This window comes from Aquila chrysaetos, chromosome Z, assembly GCF_900496995.4.
Source record: "Aquila chrysaetos chrysaetos chromosome Z, bAquChr1.4, whole genome shotgun sequence".
Classification (NCBI taxonomy): domain Eukaryota; kingdom Metazoa; phylum Chordata; class Aves; order Accipitriformes; family Accipitridae; genus Aquila; species Aquila chrysaetos.
This window is the reverse complement of record NC_044030.1, coordinates 73,822,546-73,846,883: the sequence shown is the minus strand read 5'-3', so window position 1 is coordinate 73,846,883 and position 24,338 is coordinate 73,822,546. Positions and strand designations below refer to the sequence as shown.

The following is a 24,338-nucleotide window of genomic DNA, read 5'->3' as shown; positions in this document are numbered from 1 at the left end:
TATGGCCTGGTTTCATGGTAAGAAGTTTTCCCTTAATGACTTTATTTCATGTGGGAGACATTCATTTTGAAATCTGGAACTAAAGGAAAAAACTAGAACTTTTTCCCACAATTTTTGAACTACTGATTAATTTTCTTCCTAATGAGCATCTCATACTGTGGATGAAGCTTGTTGGGATTCTTCTTCACAAGTTTGACATGCGGTCTCTTAACAGCTCTTAAGGGGAGAGCACTTAAGTTTCAATTTTATTTTTTCATCAAAACCTGGTGGCAAGCAGGTTTGGTTTGGTTTGGGTTTTTTTTTGTGATTGTCTGTGTGTTTACTTATCTTACAAAAACTGTGGGTAACTCTTGTCTTCCTGAAGTAGTTTGTGGAAACAAAAAAGTGTTGTATTCAACAAAGATACTGTTAATGCCAGGCTCCCTAAATCCCTTGCCAGGATTAATACAGTAGAACTCCAAGAGAGTTATTAGTTTTATTAGTCGTCTTTTTTTTTTTTTTTAATACAAGAATTTTGCTGATTAAAAGAAGTAGTATCTTAAACAAGAGAGTGTTGTAATGAAGGAATCTGTTATAATACACAATGATAAGATGTTTTTCTCAGTCTCTGCTTCAGCAATGTGAATTCTTCAAAATATGAAGCTGTTCTTGGTATTAAATATACGTATATCCCCCAACTATGTTAAAGGTACACTATCAAGAGAATCTTGGTTTTGTTAAGACAGGATTTTTTTAAAAACTTCAGTATTAGGATAATTTATTTGATAATTTTTAAAGAGGAAGTATTTAAAAATATTCGTCCCTAACTTTGTGATCCAAGCAATGCAACCACATCCTAGTTCATGAAAACTTAGAAATGAAACTCTTGCAAAATGGGCAGACCATGAAAACATAAAGCACACCCTCATTGGTTGGTTTAATTGGAGAAATACTAAATGTAAAAATAGTAAGTATTGTAAACTTGCACTTTCATCCCTTTCTGCATTTTCTTAATGGAGCATATGTGTTAACATTTATTTTATTTGTAATTATATGTTTAAAAACTGATTTTAGTAGCTGTCATGCAGAAAACAGTTTGAAGAATCTGGATTAATTAAAGTTTTGCATCTATGTATGAATAATAAGCTTAATCATCATGTTGCAGCCTTTTCAGAAGCAGTGTGACCTTTGGCGAAGATGGTTATGAATGAGGATTATTAAATCATAAAACTTAAACTTTAATTATTTTTTATTGTTTTCTTAGTTTTAGGATTTTATTGCTGTTAAAAATGTGAATAGTTACAGGATATTGTGTATTTGCAATATATGAGTCTATAAAATCAACAAGTACACCCTTGAAGGCTCACTACACATATACACTCAATTTGAGGATGATTTTTTGGTAGACTTGAGAGCATTCCTAGAATATAAGTTTGTGCTTACATAGCACCATTTGATGAAGCTCTGAACTAGGAAACTGTAAATGAGCACTTCAGAAAATTTGTCAGCTACGGTAGGAATGGCATGTGTACCTGAAAGGCCATCTACCTAGTTAGTCTGTTTAGTTAATTTAATAAGAGTAGCCTTTGCTTATGTCCTCAGCAATCATGGGTAGAGGACCTCTACTGTCCTAATAAAACTTATATGCTAAAGAGTTGCTAAGTTTTTTTTTCCAATATTTTGGAGTGGGTTTTTTTTTGAGATTTATTACAAGTCAAAGATAAGTCAGCTTTGAAAAAAATCAGGTCCATAATTTCAATGGAGTGGATAAAGGAGTAACTCATCAGGAAATTAATTTACTTTGACATACAATGACAACATATAAATTTAAGATACAGTTCTTTTTATTGTGTTGAATCTGAATATTAGATTTCTTTGCATGAGACTTTCCTCACGGGAGGCAGCAACTCTTTTTGCAAGCAGTGTTGCAAAAATAAGTGTAATTAATAGCACAGCATGAGTTTTAGATTCATTGTGCTGTGGGAGGGGAAAAAAAAAAATCTAATAGAATTGTTTTCTAAGTGCCCATGGATGGTGAAACTGATAAAATCTGGTTTCTTACAGATTTATATTCTTTGACTTGTAAGCACCTGCAGTCCATAAATTTTAAACACTTTTCCCTAAGCAGTGTCAACTACACCTTCACAAGGCGTAACATGTACACTGTTTAGTCTACAGCTATGCATGTGCAAATTGGCAGTTTGGCCACTGTCAGAGGGAGTGCATACTTTGCCCATCTATGCAGGCTTCTGTCTCCTTGCAATGCCAGTTTATCTTTCTAACTTACTACTGACTGCTGATTTTTTTTCATACAGACATGTAAAAACATAATTACAGCTGAGCCTTCTGACATTCTATTAATGGGGTTGAAATTGGTCAAAACGGTAAAAGGTATTTATCAGACAGATAATTCAGGCTTGAAAAATAAAAAAGTTATATGAAAGAACTGTGTGTGTTCAGGTACCTCAACAGGAGCCACGTTAGAATATTAGCTACTGAAATAACCAATTTAATTAGGAAACAGATTAAGTAACCTTAGAACTTATTTGGAGACTTCCTTTGTATGACTTTACTCTTTAAAAGAATGGACTTTTTGCAATTTGTTTATAATTATAGGAATTGTCTCTTCATAGATACAGGGGTTGTTAGTTTGTTCTTTTCCAGAACATTCCCACAGATGTTGTATAAAAAAACAGCGCTAAAAATGGGAAATACTGTTCTATGGAAGTTCATACCTAGTTAGTGCATTGAGTGAATGAGCATACTCGTGACCAGCAGAGGGCTCCATGAAAGCGATAAAAAAACGATGTAGAACATTAAATGGGAATTTGACTAGTGGGTTTCATTTTTAATTTTAAGGTAGTGTGGGGGTAAAAAAGACACATTTACATTTTTAAAGATAGAGCATAAACATCACTACATTGTAATAAGTATTATATTATGAACAAGTTTGTCAGAAATTATGAATTCCATTGAAGCAGGTTGTTCTGTGCAAAACTGAGAAGACAGTAGAACATGTTTTCCATGTTGGGGAAGTGCTTCATATTGCTATTGAGTTGTTTCCAATCTAACTTTTGAGACAGGCAAATAACAAGGTAAAGTCACTCCAGTTGTGTTTTACATGAGACCATCTCAGCAGCTGCAATTGGAGTGCTAGAGATTTTGGTCAGTCCTGATGTGTATATGCTGGAGGATATAAATACAAGGTGTTAATTTGTTTAACTGTAGAAGTACAATGGCATTCTAGATAAACTTTAAGGGTAGGTTAAGTGAAAAAAAGGTAAGTTTGTTTTAAAAATCTACATTTTATGCTCAATTTCTTTCAGTTGGTATTGTATAGAGGTCACGTATCTGCTTGTCAGCTCTTTACTATGAGTGCTTGTAACAACAAATTTCTAATTGGAATCTTGGTGTAAACCAAAAGTGCTTATTTAGGTAGAAGACATGTACATGGATTTATTCTTGTGTGCATGTTCTGGTCATAGATTCATCTTAGGGCTGATTGTGCTTTGGAATATTGCCTGTATAGTAGTCTAATAGCAGTCTAAATTACAAAGACTTTTATGTAAATAAATATTTTTCTAATATTTCTTGTATTTTTTTTGACCAGTCCATTTTATCAGTATATGTACTAATTTCAGACTTTATTTTATCAAGCGTTCATGTTCATAATGTTAATTTTTTTATCGTTGTCACTTTAGGATGGCGATCCTTCAATAAGGAATGCTGCATCTTTTTCCTTGAGGTCACCACAGTCAGTCTGCTCTCCAGCTGGAAGTGATGGAACCCTTAAAGGTAGTCTAGCAGTTATATATATCAATGTATTTTTTCCCAGTTTTAAAGAACAGAGAGTTTAAAGAGGTATTTAGTTTTTCCTCCTTTAGTTTTTCTGTATTCAAACAGTACTAGAGAGTATGTCATTGTGTTTTGGATACAAAATTATTTTGAGCCCTGATCCAGAAGAAATTTCTGGAGCTCTGAAATTGACTAATTATCCTTCAAAACAAAGCTCAAATTCGTGGAGGACAGAAGGATTTAAAATCCTTTCCAATATGAGGATTAAATTCTTTATAAGAATGGTTTCAGTTGCTCTACATAAGAAATGGTTTAAAGGCAGCATTACGAGTATTGAACTCTTAACCAGCTCAAAAGTGTTTTAATGTGCAATGTTTGTCTTAATTGCAATCATGAAATTTTAAGAATATGCAATTAAAAGTAGTTCAATGAACTCAATACATATACCATAAATGAAGCCTGAAACCTTAGCTGTGGAGAAGGAGTAGGGTGAACAGTCAGTCAGTTGAGAGGGAACAGAAAAAAATCTGCTCAAAAGAATTCTTTATGCTAAAATCTGGAATGCATACTGCTGTTTTTAATATTATCCCTGAGAAGCAATGACTGAGATACATGAGACTTAGCAAGGTAGGGTTTGGGCATATTCCTGCTAATTTACTTTTTCAGTGCTTGTATATTTACATGGCAATAGTAGAAAGATGTGCAACAGTGCTTTCTTCTCTTTAGCCCCGAAAAAAATGAAGTCTTTCTGGATGGTCAGATTAGGTGGAGAGGGAGAACAGGAGATGGGGGAGATTCCAGAGAAGGTGAAGGTACTGGTCCTGTGTAGCCTGGATAAGAGACGTTTTCAGCAGGGTTGTACCTTAGAGCAAGCCTTCCCGTGCCAATGAAGAGATTATCAGGAAGACTTGAGTCAGGCTTTTCAGTGTTGTGGAGGAAGAATGAGATACAGTGGACCTAAATTGAAATGGGAGGTTATAACTAGGTGTAAGGAAAAACTTTTTCACTATCAGGACAGTTGAGCATTGGAAAAGGTTGCCCAGAGAATCTGTGCATTTTCTGTGCTTGGAGCTTTTCAAGATCAGGCTGGGTAAAGCCCTGCATAATGTGGCCTTGCTCACCCTGCTTTGGGCATGAGGATGGACTAAAGACCTCCTGAGGTCCCTTCTTAACTGAATTACCCTGTGATCCTGTGACTGCTAAATGATTTCTCTGGTTCATCTTCTGTAGGCATATACTGTGTTAAACAGTGATAGGAGAAATGTGGCTTGAGAGGCAAGTGAGAAGTACATGTATAACATGCCAGCAGCATCAGTATTTCAGACGGTCTTGTTGTAAAAGACTTGTTTTAAGACTTGTGTAAATGGCGAAGACTAAATGTGGTTGGTTTTCTCTCTTTGTTGAGCTTATCATTGTAACAACATTGTGAATCTAAGCTACTTGCACTCAGATATATTATTATCACTTAGCCAGAAGGATATTTGAATTATTTTTTGGTTAAAGTTGCTGCTGTTTCAATTGGCTGTCTCAGAACCCCGTTTTGAAGGAATACCTTATCAGATTATTTCTGAAAACAATCTGATTGTACAGTTCAGATTGTAATGTTTCAGCATTAGAGGGGCTGAAAAAGTGCAAGAGGAGCTTTTTGATTTATTTACCTGTATATTAGCTTTACTTTTCCCATTGACAAAGCACACAGCTGACATACTGTTACTAATGGTGCTACCATTTTGCCTTCTTAAAGAGATTAATGAACCCTGATTGAGCAAACCAGTTCTTGATGCTGCAAGAGTCTTGCCAGATAGTTACTTCTCTAATCTCATACTTTAGAAATGTATGGAAGAGGTGTGGATAATTACAGTGTTATTTAGAACACGAGATCCCTGACAGTGATTTTGGCCTATGATTTGGAGTGAAAGTTGTGCTGATAAATTTTCCAGCGATGAGCAAACAGCAAGTATCTATGCTGAGCTTTTTGTTGCTACTCTCATTAGCCCTTGAAAGTTTGGTTGACAGGTGGCAAACTTTGGTAAAGACAATTAGCAAACGACTTAATTGTTTGTTTGGGAGGACAAAAAGAATGGCACTGGACATCATAAGTCCAGAGAGAGATCTCAGGAAGGATGTTATAATAGCTAAGTTTTCTTATATAACATAGAAACTTGAGGCAATTACCAAAGGTGTGGGTACAGAATGCCATTTCTGTACTTTTGAAATGGAAGTAGCCAGGACTTCTGGAGACTTGTGATTTGCGCAGTCTTTAATTACTTTAAGACTGAATGCAACTGTCTGATTGACACAATCTGAATGAGGAAGAAGTTTTGTTTGCAACTTGGGCAAATATTTGAGAGATGGCAGAAGTTATATTTGTTATTTTGGTTGGTTATTCACTTACTCAGTGGAGTAAAACTTCTCTGTTACAGAAATCTTTGCTACACTTCTGTTCCAATAAAGGTACCAGAGCAGCTGAAGTTTTATCCAGAAGTTCTAGGCTGGTCTTTATCCTTTCTTTTTTATGTAAATTTTATATTTTTAGCTATGCAAACAGAATAATGGCTCTGCTTTCATGCTATCATCTGTTACCACATCTACTTTCTTAAAAAATTCATTTCTATAAATTCATCGACGAAGGATTAACATGGACTGTTTTTCTTTTGTTGATCTCATAAAATATTCTGTGGGTTCTATTACCCAAGATCGATTGCTCATCAAAATCCTTTATCCATTCATTCTACTTTCCCACTGCTCTGGAACCTCAGATTTTGTTTGTTTGGTTTTTTTTAAGACAACTTCTAAAGATCTGTATAAAGGAAAGCCTTCCACAATGTTTTTGGTCCATTGCTTTCCAAAGAGAACAGTTCATATAATGTACAGTCCTGTTTCCATACAGTTTCCTAAGCTTCTGGGAAAACATCTGTAAGGTCTAGCAACAACCCTTATGAAATTATGTAATTTTGCAGTCTTTCCCAGAAATAAGTTGTATTCCCTCGAGAAATTTTTAATGAGTATTTGATTATTTTCTGAATAAGTTGGAAAGATTACTTTTATTTTCTTAGGGATTTATAGAACTTCTCCAGAGATATTCCTCTACACTTTATCTCTGAATGTATAGTGAGTGGCAAGAAGAATTAAGAATCTTCTCAAATTTGTAGTATAGACGTCAGTGCTCTCAAAGGTACTTGTTAAGAAAAATTATCATCTCGCCCTCTTTCCTTCAAAACAAAGCTGGAAGAAATTTATTCAAAGGTTTTTTCTGTCAGGGCCAAAATAAACATTCAGTCTTGTTTCTTTCTTCAAGTCTTAATTTTTTAATGCAAGGATGCTTCTGAATACAGCAGTTCTAAGCTAGAACAGCCAAAACTGAGTTTTTCATAAGGCATTTGAAGCTCTGGAGAAAGTGGTGGGACTCTTCCCTGAAAACTACTCAATGTATGCAGAAAGTGAATACAATCTGTCCTTAAAAACCTCCCAAATGTATGTTCTTCTTTGTCTGTCTCATATGCTATCCCTTTAAGTTTGAATTTTAAATTAAGGTATGCTCTTTGAAAACAAACATCAAGATTGTCTTTTAGTCAAAATAAGTAATAATTTCATTATATCCAGTGCAAACTCGGGAAGATTTCCAGAGTAAGATTCTGTGATTTTAGAAAATAAAGCTGGAATGGACTTGGGGGCTTCCTATCTTCTTACCCTCATGTTGGATGAGCTGTACCAGTATCACTCCCAATAACTTCCATCTTTACTTTTAACTTTTTGTTAAAATGTTAGTGATGGAGGGTCCTTATTCTTGCCATGCAACCTGTTCAAATTCTTAGTTCTAGGAAGCTTTTCTCCTAATGCTTAGCCTGAATCATTTTTGTTGCAGTTAGGCATAACACTTCTTGACTTCTTTCCATTGGGCAAGGAAAAACAATTCACGTCGTTTTTTATAGTTGTCATTTACACATCAAAGAACGTTATCATGTCTTGAACTGATCTAATCTTCTATAGACTGAACAGCACGGTTCCTTTCTATCATCTTTACATAAGTCATCATTTCTGAGCTTCTAATTGTCTTTGATGTTTTTATCTGAATTCTAATTGGTCTGCATTTGTCTTGAAGTTGTGCTGTCCTAAGTCATAGATACAACTCTATTTGAAGACTTAGAAGGATGAGTAGTCAGAAAAGTGCCGTAGACAACTTTGATACTAGTGTTGTATATGAGTATAGCTGCTCTTTGCTGATAACTTGGATTCATATTGCAAGTTGTTCTAAACATACTGCTGTCTTTCTGTAAAGCTTATCTATCTTCTTTTCACGTTGTTACAATTGCTCTTTCTCAGATGAATAAAACGTTTGTGCTTCGCACTGACTTTGTTTAAAAAGGTTATTCAAATTAGTCAAAAAACTGTATTTTTTTAATTCTGCTTTTAAAAGCAGTTGTGAGCTTCTCTCTCAAAGACCTAACACCAAAGCTGTTATGATCTTTAGATTAGTAAAATAATCTAATTCTGTTACATCAGAAGTTATCAATGACAGATATTTTAAACTACTGTTCTTAAGACGGTGCTCTGGAAAGCTGCACTTGTACACCTATACTCCCATTATCCATTTTTACCAAGAACAACTGATAGTCTATAAAGACAGTTTTGCAATAAGGTATACTGCTATCTTACAGTATTTTTGTCTAGATCATACTTCCTCAGCTTGTTAGTGAAATTGTTATGAGAAGCTATACAGATAGCCATGCTAAGGTCCAGATATGGCACTCTTTAATCCACAACATGTACTGCTTTACAGAATAGAATTATTTTTATGTGATGGTACTTAATAAATTCACTGAGGAATACTACCTCTTTATTATCATCTCAATCCTTACAGAGAACTTGTTCTTCTAGTACTTACTTAAATCATACAGACTATGTATAATACTCTGGGTAGTGCTTTACTATCCTTTTGAAGGGACTGTTTTTTCCTTTTTGAGTGTGCTGGAGGCACAAATTCTCAAGCTGATTATTACCAATTCTGAGATTGGTTTAGCCAGAGTTCCAGGGGAATTTGCCTGATCCCATTTTCATGAAAACATTCCATTTATGTGAAAGTGGTAAATAGGATCATATTAAATTAAAAAAATGAGACTCTTCCATTTACACATTGTAACTGCAGTCTCTTAAAATCTTTTGACAGTGATGTGTTCCTCAGGTTCTGTCATCACCAATTTCTTAACTTTTCCAACAGACAAACGTCAATATGAATGCAGTATGGATGCTCTGGTTCTCTCCTCCTTCTCCAGCTTCTGCCTTTAGGAACTTACTTACAGTATAATTACTCAGATGTGAAGTCTAATAATCCACATATAGCACATATGCATTCCTTAAAGCCTCTCTTTCCAAAGACTTTTCCAGTAAAAATTATGGAATGCTGTTTCCAGGTTTCTACAACAATTTGGAACCCACTTAAATAATGTTCCTGGCATCTTGAGGATCACTTGGCTTTGGAATTAAAAAGGCATAGCGCTTGAATGTTCCTGAAGTTTTTCTCCAGTGTGCTATGAACCAAGTATTAAGATATTAGTCTTCATTTGTTCACTAGCAGTTTTTTCCTGCTTTCATGCATAAGGAACTATACTTCAGGCAAAAGAGGATATAGGATGGGTGAAAGACTTTTCTGTCAACATCTGGGAGCCTTTACCGGCAAGGATGTTAAAGGAATATAAAGATACTGTTTTGAGTGACCCTTTGGAAGTTGTTGTTGTGCTAGTGGAAAGCTAAAAATTCTTTAAAATGCTGGAAAATATGTGAATCCTAAGTTCCTGGTAACCTTAATAGTTGTTTTTTAACCACATGGATCACAACAAAGAATGTGATCAGTGGTGTGACTTTGGTGCATCAGCTCTGAAAGGCAAGTGGCCTTTTCTCTGAAGAGGCTGAGAGGTGATTAGATAAAGTATCATGAATGCTTAAATAAGATGCGAGTACTGTGGTGTGATTAGAAAGTGTGCAGACAAAAAACATAAAATGGAGATGTCAGTCGTGTGCTGACAGAAGCTTGTTTGTTTGCTACCCAAGTTACTGATGCACAACCAGCAAGTGAAGGCATTCCAGGGGTAAACAAACAAGAAATCGTTTTGGAACTTTACATTTTTAGGAAGGCTAAGTCACTATCAATGCGATGCATTTTATAGTTGCTTGCATTATAAAGGATTTGATAAGAAATCAGTCAAGAGTCACAGAAAAATGGTATTTACAAGTTGCTACAGCAGTTGATAAAACTTCCTCCCTACTCAGTGCCATCTACCACTAAGAATCAGTAGGAAGACTAATTAATATAGAGACCCAGTCCCAAGATTATCATGAGTGGCCAGGATGACTGTTACTGCAAGACTGTAGAGGTATTGTTGATGGGTGTATTTGTTCTCTGTAGAGGCCTTATTTCTTGTTGGTGTTACCTGGTTGGCCATCAGTATTTGTTGTTCAGTAATGATACAGTGACCTTCCCAAATCAGTGGCGAATCTCTTTTTATCTCACAAGTTTTACATATTCCTGCCATATAAAAAGAGATCGCACAAAGTTCTTTTACTGATACTATGGAAGATCAACTACAGAAAGTCAGATTTTTTTCTCCTGAATTACCGCCCAGCCCTTGATTTAGGCTCAAAAGCTGCCTACATATTTCTCTTCTCTAAAAGAATATTCTGAAATTCGGTTCATTGCCAAAGATCATTTCCAAAGATCATCGTATCATTTACTACATTGATGGCATTTTGTAGAACAAACCTTCTCAACCTTGGAATCTTGACTGGTTCAGGGAACTGATCATAACTGTCTGTCTGTGTATTCTTTCCACAAAAACATTTCTTCTGTGATCAACAAGTCTTGTAAGAGCTTTGTTCTCAGATGTATAATGGCTCAAGCCTTCTTCCATTGGAAATATTCCAGACTGACTTTAACAGTAATAGGCACAACTCTCTCTGTGTAATGGGTGATGTTTTGTCTGAAGTCTAAGCATCCAACAGAATGTGGTACATGTTCAATGTGTGATACCTGTTCAAAACTGCTAATGTCTGAGGTAGAGTGAAACTGTTCCAGAATGCTTAATCTTTTTCAATTGCTTTTCACCTCAGTACATAGGCATTGTAGTTATTCTAAGCGTCCTTGTTGCTAGAGGCTTAACCATCATTAGACATCTCAGAAATATGTGAAGTTATTGCCAGAACATGTACTCTTAAAATGCAGCTTCTAGGCCATACTACCAACACCTTTGAGGAATCTCCTTCAGGAGGAAGATACTTTCAAATGCCTATTCGTAGTGCTGCCTAGGAGAGGGAAAAACTTCACTTTTTGTTCATTTACTGGTTTCTGAGTATGTTCAATGGAATGCACTGAAATCCTTCTGACCTCCTCAAGTCTACCCAAAGACAAAAAGATCTGCCTTATCTGTTGCTGCACTATTGTTTTTCAGCATGACAAATACCAAATTAATACCAAATCAGAACAACCTTGTCATATTTACTCAAAAGCTTTGGACAAGGGAGAATCAAATGTGTGTCCTGTTTGAAGTGTCACTGCGAAAGACAGTAAATGTTCCATTGTTGCAACGTCAGAAGTATTCATTTAAGAGATAATTCAAGAGTAAGATGTCAGTAAGATCTCTTTGAAAAGTTTTGAGCTGCCTCTAGTATTTGTAGAAATAAAAATGCAGCTCGTATTTCCTGAGTGGTAGTCATTACCATAAAAGAAATTGGTAGCTAACGATTTATGCTATACAGTTCCCTAAGACAATCTTGTAAATTACCAAAAGAGACAGTAGTTGGCGGGGGGATCATCGTCAGACTAGGAATCTGTGGTGAAGAGCGAGTGAGAGATCTTCATAGGGTGTAGCCAGGACTTCAGTACTGGTGGTTGAGTGTGGTATCTAATTTGAGTAGGGGAAGTGGGAGTCGTAGAAATATCCCGAGAATTAGGATGAGTCAAAACAGGGCTTCCCAACATTGTGGATGCTACTGGCAGAATATAGAGTTGTTGCTGCTGATGGTCAAGAAGGGGTAAGATAAACCCATTTCATACCCTGCTCTCTACATACAGAAGTTATAGGACTTCTCACAGAATGTACTGGGGAGAGAAAATAAGTATAGCAGTCTGTGCAAAGAAGTCATCAGTAAAGGCTCACGTTTCATGTGAATCGAAACTTTGCTAGAGATATCCATTCTTTCTTTCATCTACAGGTCAGTACGTTGCTTAATGATTCCTAATATTTCTTAAAATATCTCAAGAAATTTAAGCTCCAAAATAAAGCTGCTTTCTTGTTTAGTGCTGTTTCTTGAATGAAGCACATGGGGACTTGTATTCCAATTAGGTTTTGATTGTTGTTAGAAGTACTGACCTATGATGACCTGAACCAGAATGACTAATAATAATCATCTCAGTCACTGCTTTCTGAAGATCAGTATTCCCCAGTGCATGAATGGAATCTGTTAAAAGTTTGCTTTAACAAGAGGAGGCTGGCCCTATTTGTCCAGCCAATAGGCTTTTCTTTTCTTTTCCTCCGCTGCCCTCCCCCCCTCCCCCAGTATTCCTTTTTTAAGCCAAAAATTATAATTGGGACAGGTTGAAAAGCTTCTCTGTTTTTCAAAGCTTTTTTCTGGCCTAATGATTATGGGGAGCTGGTTTAATTTGAGGAACAAAAAATTTTAAATGTGATTAATTGGAGAATGCTTTTAATTAAAAATGTCTTCTTTTAAAAATTTCTCTAAATATACTTAAAGCCTGGAAGGACTGCATGTAGAAGTGAAAATTCATACTTAAAAAAAAAAAAAAAAAGAGGGGGAGATGAGGCAGGGAATGGTAGAAAAATGCCTTAAGATAATTAGTGTTTTCTAGATAGTAATGAGTGGGAGAGGTTGGACTGAGTTTACCTAAAATAAAATCTAAAAAAAAAATAATAAAAAAAAAAAATTTAAAATGAACTGTCAGAATCAAAGTTAAGGAGGTTGTGTATATTTTGATTTTTTTTTTTTTTTTAATTAAAAATGTGTGGCTGAAATGGCTAATGCCTATAAACTGATCATCAAGTCTTCATCACAGGACCTTATTAAGAATCTTTTTGATCTTTCCCTTTTCTGTAGTCAACTTGCTTTCATTGACCATTTTCTAATACCTCATATTCTGAACCTGCAGGTACTATTTTTATTAATTCTTTTTTGGTGGTGGGTTTTTTTGTTCCATCTTCTCTGAAATGATCCCTTCTCTACCTGCAGTGGACTGCTAAAATTCCTAGGAAATACACTGCAACTATCTGGATTACATCTTGACCTAGGAATGATGTGCTTCCTACCAATCTCATTTAGACCTTTTGTGAACACAGATATATGTAGAAATACACATTAAAATTATGTAGGTTATATTTAGTGTGTTTTTATATAAACATGAAACAACATAACTGTTCAGTTTTTCTGAATTATTATTCTAGGATCAAGACAACCTTTAATCCAACAATCTCAGCCTCCACCTTATTCATCACCTAGAGATGTTCCCCCAGACATATTGTTAGATTCTCCAGAAAGAAAGCAAAAGAAACAAAAGAAAATGAAGTTAGGCAAGGATGAAAAAGACCAGACTGAAAAAGCTGCAATGTATGATATCATTAGTTCTCCTTCCAAGGACTCCACTAAGCTTACATTAAGACTCTCTCGTGTAAGATCTTCGGATATGGACCAGCAGGATGATATGCTTTCTGGTTTGGAAAACAGCAGTGTGTCAGAGGGTGATATTCCTTTTAATGTGCAGTACCCAGGACAGACTTCTAAAACACCCGTTACTCCACAGGATGTTAACCGCCCACTAAACGCTGCTCAGTGTTTGCCGCAGCATGAACAGACAGCTTTCCTTCAGGCACAACAAGTGCCTGTTTTACAACAGAACACTTCAGTTGCTGCAAAACAACCTCAAACTCCTGTGGTACAGACACAGCAACAGGTTTCGCAACAAGGAACTATAACGTCATATGATGAAGTAGAATTGGATGCATTGGCTGAAATTGAGCGGATAGAACGTGAATCAGCTATTGAAAGGGAGCGATTTTCAAAAGAAGTGCAAGATAAAGGTAAAAGGATTGTGTGTGTGTATACACTATATATATTATATAAATATATATATATATGCATATAAACCCCATATATATATATATATAAAACCTTCTTGTCATTGTCACATAGTTCAGTTCTGTTTACTCAGTGTAGGCTCTTCTGTGACATTCATCTCCATTCCCCTCCAACAATGAACTGTAATCTCTCATATACACATATTTTTAATATCTGGTATTCTTTATTTGGGGTCTTAATGGACAGAAAGTGAATTGCTTATATTTCAAAATTCTTTTTAAGCTACTCTATTTTGAACCGTGAGACTGAATGAAGTACAATTGATGTTGTTTATAGTTTCTAAAATCCCAGCAGTACCATAAGTCAAAAATTGTAATAAGTTTTGGTAGTTGAATTATTAATTAACTACCCATATTGCCTAATTTAAGAAAATGCAGAAAAACTCTTCTTATCCCATTTCTATTAATATCCCCTTTTGAGCCTAATGTGAAGAAGGTGTTAGATCAAAATCATATCTATTCTTTCAAAGGCAGTGTAATGATTGGGTAATATATACTATGGTGTTGTCTCCCATGTTTGTTCAACTGGATATTCATTATTATGTAGGCATTACAAGCTGTAGCGAACTGCCATATATCTATATGGTCTCTAGCACAGAACCAGATGAGCCTCTGAAATGTTTTCACTTCAGTAGCTGTACTGGCTGTCTTAACTGATTTAATTGGGGGTTTTTTTGTTTTGTTTTGTTTTTCGTGGTGTTAACTGGTTTGAAGGTATTAGTCTTCAGAAATCTCAAAAGTAGATGGAAAGCCCACATGTAAGTCTTGAAGATAAGATGTATTTTATAAATTAGATAGTGATAGGTTAACATAAGTATTTTTCAGAAACTTCCTCTGCGCTGTGTTTAACTTCTGAGAAAAAAATCTTTCATAGTGTAATGCTAATTTATTAGATACTCCCAAGAAAAATCTTGCAGAGTGGAAAATGGCACAAATTCTGATTTTGGAAGTTCAGAAGTGAAAATGGTCAAGTTTGGACATACTTGAAATGGACACAACTGAATTTACATACAGTTTGGGTTTTTAACCAGCAGAGAGAGAACAATTTTTCTCCCTATTCAAAGATTTTTTTCTGTTTTTAAAGGTGCTGGGGCAGGGGAGGTTGGGGGGTGGGAGGAGAAGAGAGTGGGTGTTTATGTGTGCATTTGTTTGTAAATGTGGTTGTTGCAATTACTGAAAGGTTTAAATTCTTAGATGTTTCTTATTTGGTAACTAAATCAAGTCTTTCTAGGAAATATTGTTGTTTGTGAATATACGGAGAAAACGTGTGCTTACCTCAGAAGAGATCTCTAATGTCTTTAATTTAACGAAATGGGGAATTTGTTACTTTGCTTAAATCTTTTCTACTAATTTTAAATGTATTGATGGAGAGCTTGTGGTTTGTCTTCTAATACTCCAAAAGCTACTTTTGTATCCACACACTCGAAGTAGAATCTCCAGCACATTTTAGCTGAGAAGCATCTGGAAAAATGCACTGTATTTTTGATGGTGCACAGCAGCCTCCAAACACTTAGAGCAAGACTAAAACACACTTTCTCTTCTGTTCTAGCTTTCAGGAAACGTTGAGCATTACTTGTAAAGTTTGTTTACCATAATTACATAGCCACAGGCAGACTCTGATTAGTTTCTTTTGCGGAAAGGAGTGATTTTTATAGAACGTGGTCTCTCCCCTTCACCACTGCTCAATAACTATCTTCCCAAATAAGGATTCCAATCTTACACTTCCCTTCTACCTGCATCCTTTGGCAGGTCTCAGTTCTTCCCAAGTTCCTGCAGTTGCTATGAATCAGGTGCAAGAGTTGCTGCCTTATGTTGGGACAAATGACCACCGTTTATTCACTGGTGATAGGTTGTCCTTATGCTAGACAGCAGCTCTCTTCACTTTGGCTGCTGAGGTTTCAGCCATGAATGAATAGTATTAAGTAGAAGGATTTTTAGCAGTCTTGGGACAGATTTCCTGAAAAGCTGTTACCTTGGAGAAATATGGTTCTCATTTTTTGGTAATGCTTTTGCGGTTTCTTGTAAGTTTGTGCTGTGTGTACAAGTTGATACACTCCGGGATTGTTCTAGTTAGAGCTGTTTGGTTTGGTGTGACTGCAGGAGGGAGCTTCCTCTATTGTTACTATGGAGTATGTCTGTTAGAAATATATCCAATAAGCCCTAAATATGTAATTTATTTTTGTGAAGTTGCTTACTGTATTTATGCAAAAGCCTGTCATTTGTGCTTTTTAGTACATATACTATAACTTCAGATCACATTATGTCAAGAAAATAGTGTGATTGTAGCAAGTACTCAGTCTAATTAGAACAGGAATGCATAGTGCTAGCTGATGCTTTACAATACAAAGTGTCCCTGTAGAGAACTTACTCAAGATGCTAGCACATGCTAAAATCTGCGAGAAAGCATTTTTGCTGCTTTTGTAATCGAGGCATGGGAATACATATTACTGTCACACTACACTTTTTGTGTAGGCACATGTTGTTGTCTTCCATAAATTATCTTGAGTAGAATTGTACTCGCAAGTTTTGATAGGAGGTTAGTGGTCTCTTCTGTCCTTTTTTCTTAGACATGAAATCTCTATAGTACTATGCTTTATCAAAGGTTTTCAGATGCTTTCTTTTTAACAGTAAGTCTTTCGTTGGATATGATGTGTTCTTTCTGAGGCTTGGAACCAGTAGTATGGTGGAACTGTTTATTCCAGAGGAGAGAGAGAGAGAGATTTGGGGGGTTGGTTCTTGCTAAAAATTATACAACTGCTACACTTGCCGAAGGCAATGCTGAGGTCCTTGTTTGTGTTTTGTACAGGTGGGAAATGGGGATTTGAGCCCTTTGGTAATTACAGTACTTTCTGTAATAAATTGTTAATTCTAACAAAACTGTTAAAATATTTCGCTTCTACCACAGTGTCTCAAAGTGGGAGGCAGCTGCTGTTTCAGAGGTGGAACTAACACAGGGTTTTGCCGAAGTGCTTTCTTTGAAAAGCCGCATATCTTTCTGGAGCCTGATTGTGTCATGCTTTTGCTTTCTGAAAAAGGGATTCCTAGTGCAAAAATCACTAATGCAAAATCTGGCAGATTTGACCTAATGTATGTCAGATATGCATAAGAAGTGATTTTATAATATAGACCTTTTGCCTCATATCCAAGTGCTTTTCAGAGCTGTGTTTTTATAATTCTATCCTTTTAGTCTATTTGGATCTTGGATTAACTGGGTAATGTGGTCTTTTCATCATGATAGAGAGGTGCGAAGTGAAAAAGTTGGTTTCGTCCTTGTTCTCTGTGAGGAAGGACAAGAGTCCTTCTCTTACTACTTTTTCCATCAAGAAAGTCTCTCTGTATTGATTAATTTTGCAAGTAGTTTGTCTGTATCTGTTAACGAAAGGAATGGCTGGAGATTTTGGAGATCAAGGCGCTTGGCACCAAAAGTTACATCTATTATGTTTAATAGTCTCAGAACAAATAAATCAGTCCATGGAACATGACATACCTCAGGTCTTCAGTTCCCATTACCCCACTCAAAATGGCCTCTCTACCCTCATCAGATACAAGTTGTCAATCAATACTAGATCATATCTTCTCTTTTGAAAGGTTGTACAGTATTACAGATAGATCCAGCTATTATTTATCAAGACTCAGATTACCTGAGTTGGAAAAAAAAGTGATTTGGAAGGGCTAATACAGAAAGGGATTATCTTTTTCCACAGCAATTCAACAAGTGAACCATCCTCTGCTTAGGTGCATTGTGATATTTTGATGATATAATTTCTTTAGAAAGGTAATGAAGCTTCACGCACACTTTCTTCTTTTCTAATCACCATCAGTAGTTACATTTCCTATACTTTTTGGTGCTGTTGAATACTTTTGAAACAAGTAGAGGTCCATATTGTGAACCTATTTTGTTCACTTAACTGGAGTTGTGCTTTGTTCACATTCTGAAGTTGACTACTCCAAGAAAGTACAGGAAATCCTGTTGAGTTTCAGAAAATTATGTCCCAGGAATTTCTGTTCTTCTCAGGAATCTTTTTTCCCTTGGGGCGGGGGTGGGAATGTTGAGGGAGAAATTGCATTTTGGTAACCTCAGTGCTATGCATTAATTCGTGCTTTATCACGGTTCAGATACAAGTGCGTTATTTTTGTGTATAGTCAAGTAGTTCAAAGCTAGTCAGTCACTTTCAGTCTAAGCCTTTCCTAAAACATTACATTAAGTTCTTCTTGTTCTTCAAGACTTAGACCTGCTACTGAATTAATTTTCAGGTTCAAGGTTTATACCTCAAGGTCTTTCATGCTTTTCTAAAAAACCCAAATACTGTGAATCAAAAATATTTAAGATATTAATGTTAAAAGGAGCTCTGAGTCTTCTAGGAAGGGGAGAAGGGAAGATAACCTTGAAAGTTACTCAAAAAACCAGAGAGTAACCCATCTTTCTTCAGAGACTCTTTTTCAAATTGCTTTAGTTGTTTATTTTATTCAGATTTGCTAAATTTTAATTTAAGCTCTTCCATACATGGTATTGTGTGTTCACTGTTAGATTTTAGGCTACTTCAAAGACACTTTTATATAATGCACCTGTCTGAACAAACTAAGGAGTTCTGCTTTTACTTGTAAAAGGCACTGTTTTCTGGAGTTTGTGAGAAGAGTAATGAAATCGTTAATCACTAACCATTTTGTCGAGAGGCTGATATTTTTTTTAAACTTAAAAGCATTAGAGGCATTTTTTAAATGAGACAAACCTACTCGTATCTGTGTTTTTTTTCCCTATATATTTTACCTCTGAGGATCCATTTTACCCACTTCTTTGGAATCTTACTGTGGATTCTTTGAATTAGGAAGAAGTGAATCTGTAATAACTTTATTTCCAATAATTGGATCAGTTAGGGGGCATTTGGATGCCTGCTGTGGGCCCTTCTTTTTTTAGTTCGTTCCAAGCCCATAGCAGCAGAGACACACAACCCAAGAGTGTGAATCTGCCGGAGCAAAACTCTCAAAACTACAGTTATAGGTAAGTAACCTTTTTCTCTTACCTTTTAAGTTCTTGTCCAGCTCCTCTCCCTTTCTCCCCATTACCTGTCTCCCCCGCAAAAGTTCCCCAAAGAAGAAACTAATAGAAGAACACTATTAAGAATGAATAGTTCATTTACATCTAATTTTATGTAGCCAATTCATGAAATGACAGAATGTGTAATTACAATCAGTATATTAGCATTCATTTCCAAAAATACGTTATAGGGGTTTTATTTCCTTAAAAATGGAGCTACAAGTGTAGTCATTTGCATAGTAATCTTGCAGAAGATTACAGTCACTAATGCCAGAAGAAGTAGTGAGACAGGATAAAATATAAATGATTGTGTGTATACATAGTACGACAATGTGAAGATTAGGTATCATGTGTTTTGTTTATACAAGCTTTCATTAGGTCTGCAGTTCATAGGGTGATGTAATGGATGAAACTTATATAGCTTTCCCAAGAAAAAAGCAGCTTTGCAGCCTCTGGTTCCTATAGGTGAGAGATTTTTTTGGTGAATGTGTTCAGATGTGTTTTAAGAAAAGTAAGGGGAAGAAATTCTTCTTCTATCTAGAGAAATTGCAGTGAAGTGTTGCAATGTTTCCTTCTATCTAGGAAAAACTATTTTATGTTTCTTTTTATAAAGAACGAAATACTGATTGAATGAAAAACATGCTTAAAAAAAAAGTAGAGGCATATTTTTTTAATGGTTTTTACTTTATTTTGGTGCTCTTCTGTAACATGGAATCAAATTCCCCTGTTTATCCCAGGTTGTTTTTTACATAGGGTAGCGCAGAAACCTGCTCTTGTAAGCAGGTCTAGAAAATAACTAACACTTAGCAGTTTGGCAAGAAGTCTATTTTTTTTTTTTCTGTAGCATAAACTAAGATCAGAAAATTAAATACAGCTTGCATGTAGCATATGCCCTTGATTGTACCTGTTAGATGGATGGGAAGATTTATAATATTACTTACCCAGTAATGACTTTATTTTGTTGCAGGGCAGTCACTTCTCTATAATCTCTTGATAAAGAAATTGCATGTATAAATAATAAACATTTTTAAGAGTTTAAGCCCAGCATTTCTATAGTTCATAGTCACTAAGTTCACCGTGACATCAACCTAAGAAGATGCAGACTTTTTTCATTATCATGCAGTATAAATGTTATTGGATCTAGTTAATTGAAGATACTTTTGAGTGCAAGGTATGGTGTCAGAATAAAGTCAACATTTGGAAGGGAGATTTCTAAGCCATTGCTTATTGCTAAAGTTTGCAGTTTATACAAACAAACCTAAAAACTAATTGGATATGTTAATCTGTAAGTGATACATAAAATAAGTAGTTTTCATCAAGTCTGCTGTTAGTGTGTTGCGTTTTTCTTGTGAAATTAGGTGCTGTATTGTGTATTTCATAGTAATTGCACTTCAGGTTTTGCTCAGATATTTTAACAATTGAGTTTACAAAACTATAATTCTTCACAAGGCAATCACATGGATAAAACCCAGCATTTGTGTCCAAAAATCTATCTCATAAATAAATTAAAATCATATTGTTCGTAAAAGCAATATTAGATTCAGTGAGGTTAAGTTACAGCTTCCAATCTCTAAACAAGTGTGGATGCTTGATTATACTTTTCTGTAGTTCAATTCTTGTTATTTTCTAGTGTGATTTTTTTTTTTTTTTTGTATTACTATAGTTGACAGGGAATAATTAGGTACCAGACATACTTGAGCAGAAAAATTCATAAGATCATATTTCATTCTCCAGTTATACTGATTACATTCTTGTTATATTCAAGAAAACAAGCAAAACTTTACCAAAATGAAGATTCTGATGTCTGCTACACCCTAAGGCATGTCAGAGACTCCTGTAGTCTTTTTGTGTTTTGTCCTGAATGAGTTAGGACATCCCTCCTGATGGGGTTTCCTTTTTGCACAGTGACCAGAAGTTTGATAGTCTTCTAATGGATTGCTAAAAGTTAGCAGCTGTTTCTGTTCAGATTCTCAGAAATCTCTTTCCCTGAACTGCAGCAGCTGGAAGCCCTCTGGTCTCTACTTTGGAGAATTTGGAATTACATTGTGTTCTATAAAGCTTCCTATACCAGATTCATGAGTGTACTTTCTTAGTTTCTTCTGTAGGGGAGCAAGCAGTAAGAATAAAATTTCTGACCTGTGTTTGCTGAGTCTCTCCTTCAAGAGGAGGAGCAGTACTGTGGGAATCTCTTCTACTGATTGGAAGAGTTCTCTTTGGTTGTTCAATTCTTTTTTTATTGGAATGTGGCTTTGGGGGGAGGCCAGGTGAGAGCAAACTCTCATGGTCCATAATGCTGAATGTTCATGAAGGATTAGAAAGATTAGAATGGATATTTGCCCTCATTCCATTGACAGGTCATCCATCAGTACCATTAAAGTAATTTTAAACCTTCCTTGTATACAGATTAGATTGAGTAGGTTAGATTCTTGTCATCTACAGAATACTGTTTGTTGGCGGGGCAGGGCGCTTGGACAACTTTGAAGAGATCTGTGAAAAATAACTAAGAAAAGAAAAAAGTTGTCAGTAAACAAAGGTGTATTATTTAGACTTACAGTTATGTGTTACCTGTTAAAATTCCTGATCTTGATGGTTAGCTTAAATAAGATAAGCTTGTAATTGGCCTCTGGCTGACTTGTCTCTGATGTTGTTAAAAAATGGAAGGTTTGCGAATAAGTAATAACTGCTTAGGACTGGTATATCTGGTTTAAATTTTTTCATTGCTGATTTAAATAATTCAAATAAGTGGAATTTGAAGTGAGTGGAGGCATATCCCAGTAATCTCTGAAGAGTGTTAGAGCTTTAAAATATACAACTCTTAATTGTTACACTTTAAAAAAAGGAAGTTTGTATTGGAGTCGTCAAAATGGTTCATCCAGAATTTGGCATTAGAGGATCAATCTTCTTTGTGGTTCTGAAGAGGACTACATTCACATCTAACCATCTTGGATATGAGGTATCCAACTGAATTCCTTACAAGATGTAAATAGGGAAGTGGTAATTTATCTGTTGTGTCTTCAAGATCCTTCAAGATCATTCAGAAATCTCTGGGTTTTGGAGTCTACCAAACAGTATTAATAGAGTGGAGTGTTACCATTCTGCTAAAATGAAGCTTAGCAACCATGCACATCGTTATTATTTAGACTTGTTACCTTTTCACAGATATTTACAAAAGGGCCATTTCAGTTTGGTAGGACAAGCAGTTCTAGAAGTTTTTAGGTTATCATTCTATTTACTCATTTGTTGAAAGAGTTTAATCTGGGACTTGGGGCAATCATCAGGTTTGCAAAAAAGCAGTAACATAGGAGACTTCAGCACTAATGGTGTTCTGGCTGCTCTTTGGAAAGATTTCAGGTTAAATGGAAGAATGGAGATACAGCACCCCTCATCCAGCTGCTGTCCCTAACACTTGCTCAGCTTCCAAGCATATCCGTTTTCAGGATGGATATTTGTCAAATCATGATTGACTTGCAGTTTCAGCAGAAATGTATTCAAAGGTATCTGTGGTTATTCCAGTGCAATGTTTCTTGCACAAAGGTTCCATAGTAATTAATTAATTTCTAAAGCTGAAAGTAGTCATCATTTTGACAGACAGATATTTCCAAAGATGAAGGCCACAACCTGTCTCCAGGAATACTGTTCATAAGAGGACAAGTGAGAGATAACTGCCTGGAAATCTAGCTAATCTTTTTTCCACTTCAAATTTGTGGTTCCTGTAATGTTTTGTTTCTTGCACCACAGTGACCCATTCAATTTGACAGAACATCTCTACTATTTTTTAGAATAAGGTAGCTTATGACCTTGCTTTGAGTACCATGGTATTGCCTTTTGGTGAGCACATTGCAGTGTAGAGAGAACATCCATGCGAATTTGCCAAGCCAAAATGACTTATACATAAAAGAATAAACTGGGATCACACTGTGCTCTGAACTGTCATAAATTTGTTCAATTATTTGAACAAAGTGTAGATATATTTTGGATGTTTCTACATTTGGGGGCGGGGCTGGGGGGAAGTGAGTAATATTTCTAAAAAGAAAAGAATCTGAAAACGACAGACTTGGATACCTGATCTCCAGTATAGTCAGAAAGCTCTTCTGTGGCTTACTACAAATTCGTTTTATTGTAAAAACTGTTACAAAGAGTGAAGCAAAAAGATCCTGATCATACTTTATTGGTCTCAAGAGCTTGTAAGTCTACATGCTCAGAACTGTGGCAAGCTTTGAATCCAGGTCTGCAGTATTTGAAAGAAAAACATTAGCCTGATATTTTGTCAAAGTCTTAGATCCTGATAATAAAAGAAGTTTTACTGTCTGTGGAACGAAGTGGATGAAGCCTGCATACTGATGCCTTGAACAATACAAAGTATAGTTGAGTGGATATTGTAAAAGTTACTAAACTCATCTGTTGGTCAAAACCCTTAAGGGGTCTCAGGACTCATGACTTAACGAAGTAGATGTGTGCAAACTTGCATATGTTTGATTGTAAAAGAGAAGATACGAAGACATCTGTTTTCAGAGGGTAATTGCTCTCTCCTCGCCTCTGATTCTCTATTGATTACTTTCATATAGTTCAAAGTGAGTTCAAGATTTCATAAAGCCCTTGAAGCCCAATGGTGTATTTCAGCTTTCAGATTTCTGCAGCTATCATGGCAACTTAAAAAGTTTTTGTGCTCATTCAGTGGAGTTTTTTCATTATGCTTGATTAAGATAGTGGTACTATGTACTCATCCTACCTTTTGTGCCCTAGTTCAACCTGATATTTTCATATACTTGGGCCAGCTTTTTTTGTCCTAGATCCAGAAATCGCATAGAGGCAAACCAGTAATGGTCAAGTCTAGTTTTGAGGATCGCCATCAAGCTGCACTGGAAATATGAAGAAATCTGTGACTAATCTGTAACTCTGTCTGCAATCACCTTGCCATTTAGGAAAAGAAAACATTGAAGGTGTCCCTTTCTTCTCAGATAAGATGCCAACAGGTTGTCGTTATAATAACTTACTAAAACATCAGTATTCAGTTGTGAAGAGAAATGAAGAAGGTGCATCAGAAGAGCTCTGTATTTAGAGGGAATATGTATGCCAAGTTGTGATGTGAACATCCACTTATATGTTCTCAACTTACAATTTGACATTTTGGATGATGAAGAGCAACAGCAATTTGAGCCTGGTCAGTTACAGAAGTTCAAGCAAGAAAATTGGTCCTACTTGAATTATTTTGGTTGTTTAATCTTGGAGCCTTCAGCATGAGGGCTCTGAAAGGTGAGTTTTGGTTGATCCAGCTACAGCTGTTTAAGGCATCACAGCTCCTGACCATCTGCCTTGCTCCTATAGTAGGGGCAGCAGAGGGAAACATTTGCTTGTTTCTTAACTGACTTGTTCAGCCTGGTAGGTTAATG

At 35.8% G+C, this 24,338-nt stretch overlaps 1 protein-coding gene across 5 annotated transcripts in view; it reads left to right on the top strand.

The window, feature by feature from the left end:
* NIPBL (NIPBL cohesin loading factor) overlaps nucleotides 1-24,338 on the top strand; it is a 165,673-nt gene that overhangs the window by 74,726 nt on the left and 66,609 nt on the right. For 3 of the 5 annotated variants that reach the window (XM_030003527.2, XM_030003533.2, XM_030003530.2), the window contains exons 8-9: nucleotides 3,681-3,774; nucleotides 13,224-13,856. In XM_030003527.2, the coding sequence (XP_029859387.1) occupies nucleotides 3,681-3,774; nucleotides 13,224-13,856 (727 nt within the window). Of the gene's footprint in view, nucleotides 1-3,680; nucleotides 3,775-13,223; nucleotides 13,857-22,704; nucleotides 24,202-24,338 lie in introns of those variants that run through there. The other 2 variants (XM_030003531.2, XM_030003532.2) reach the window with 2 other exon arrangements.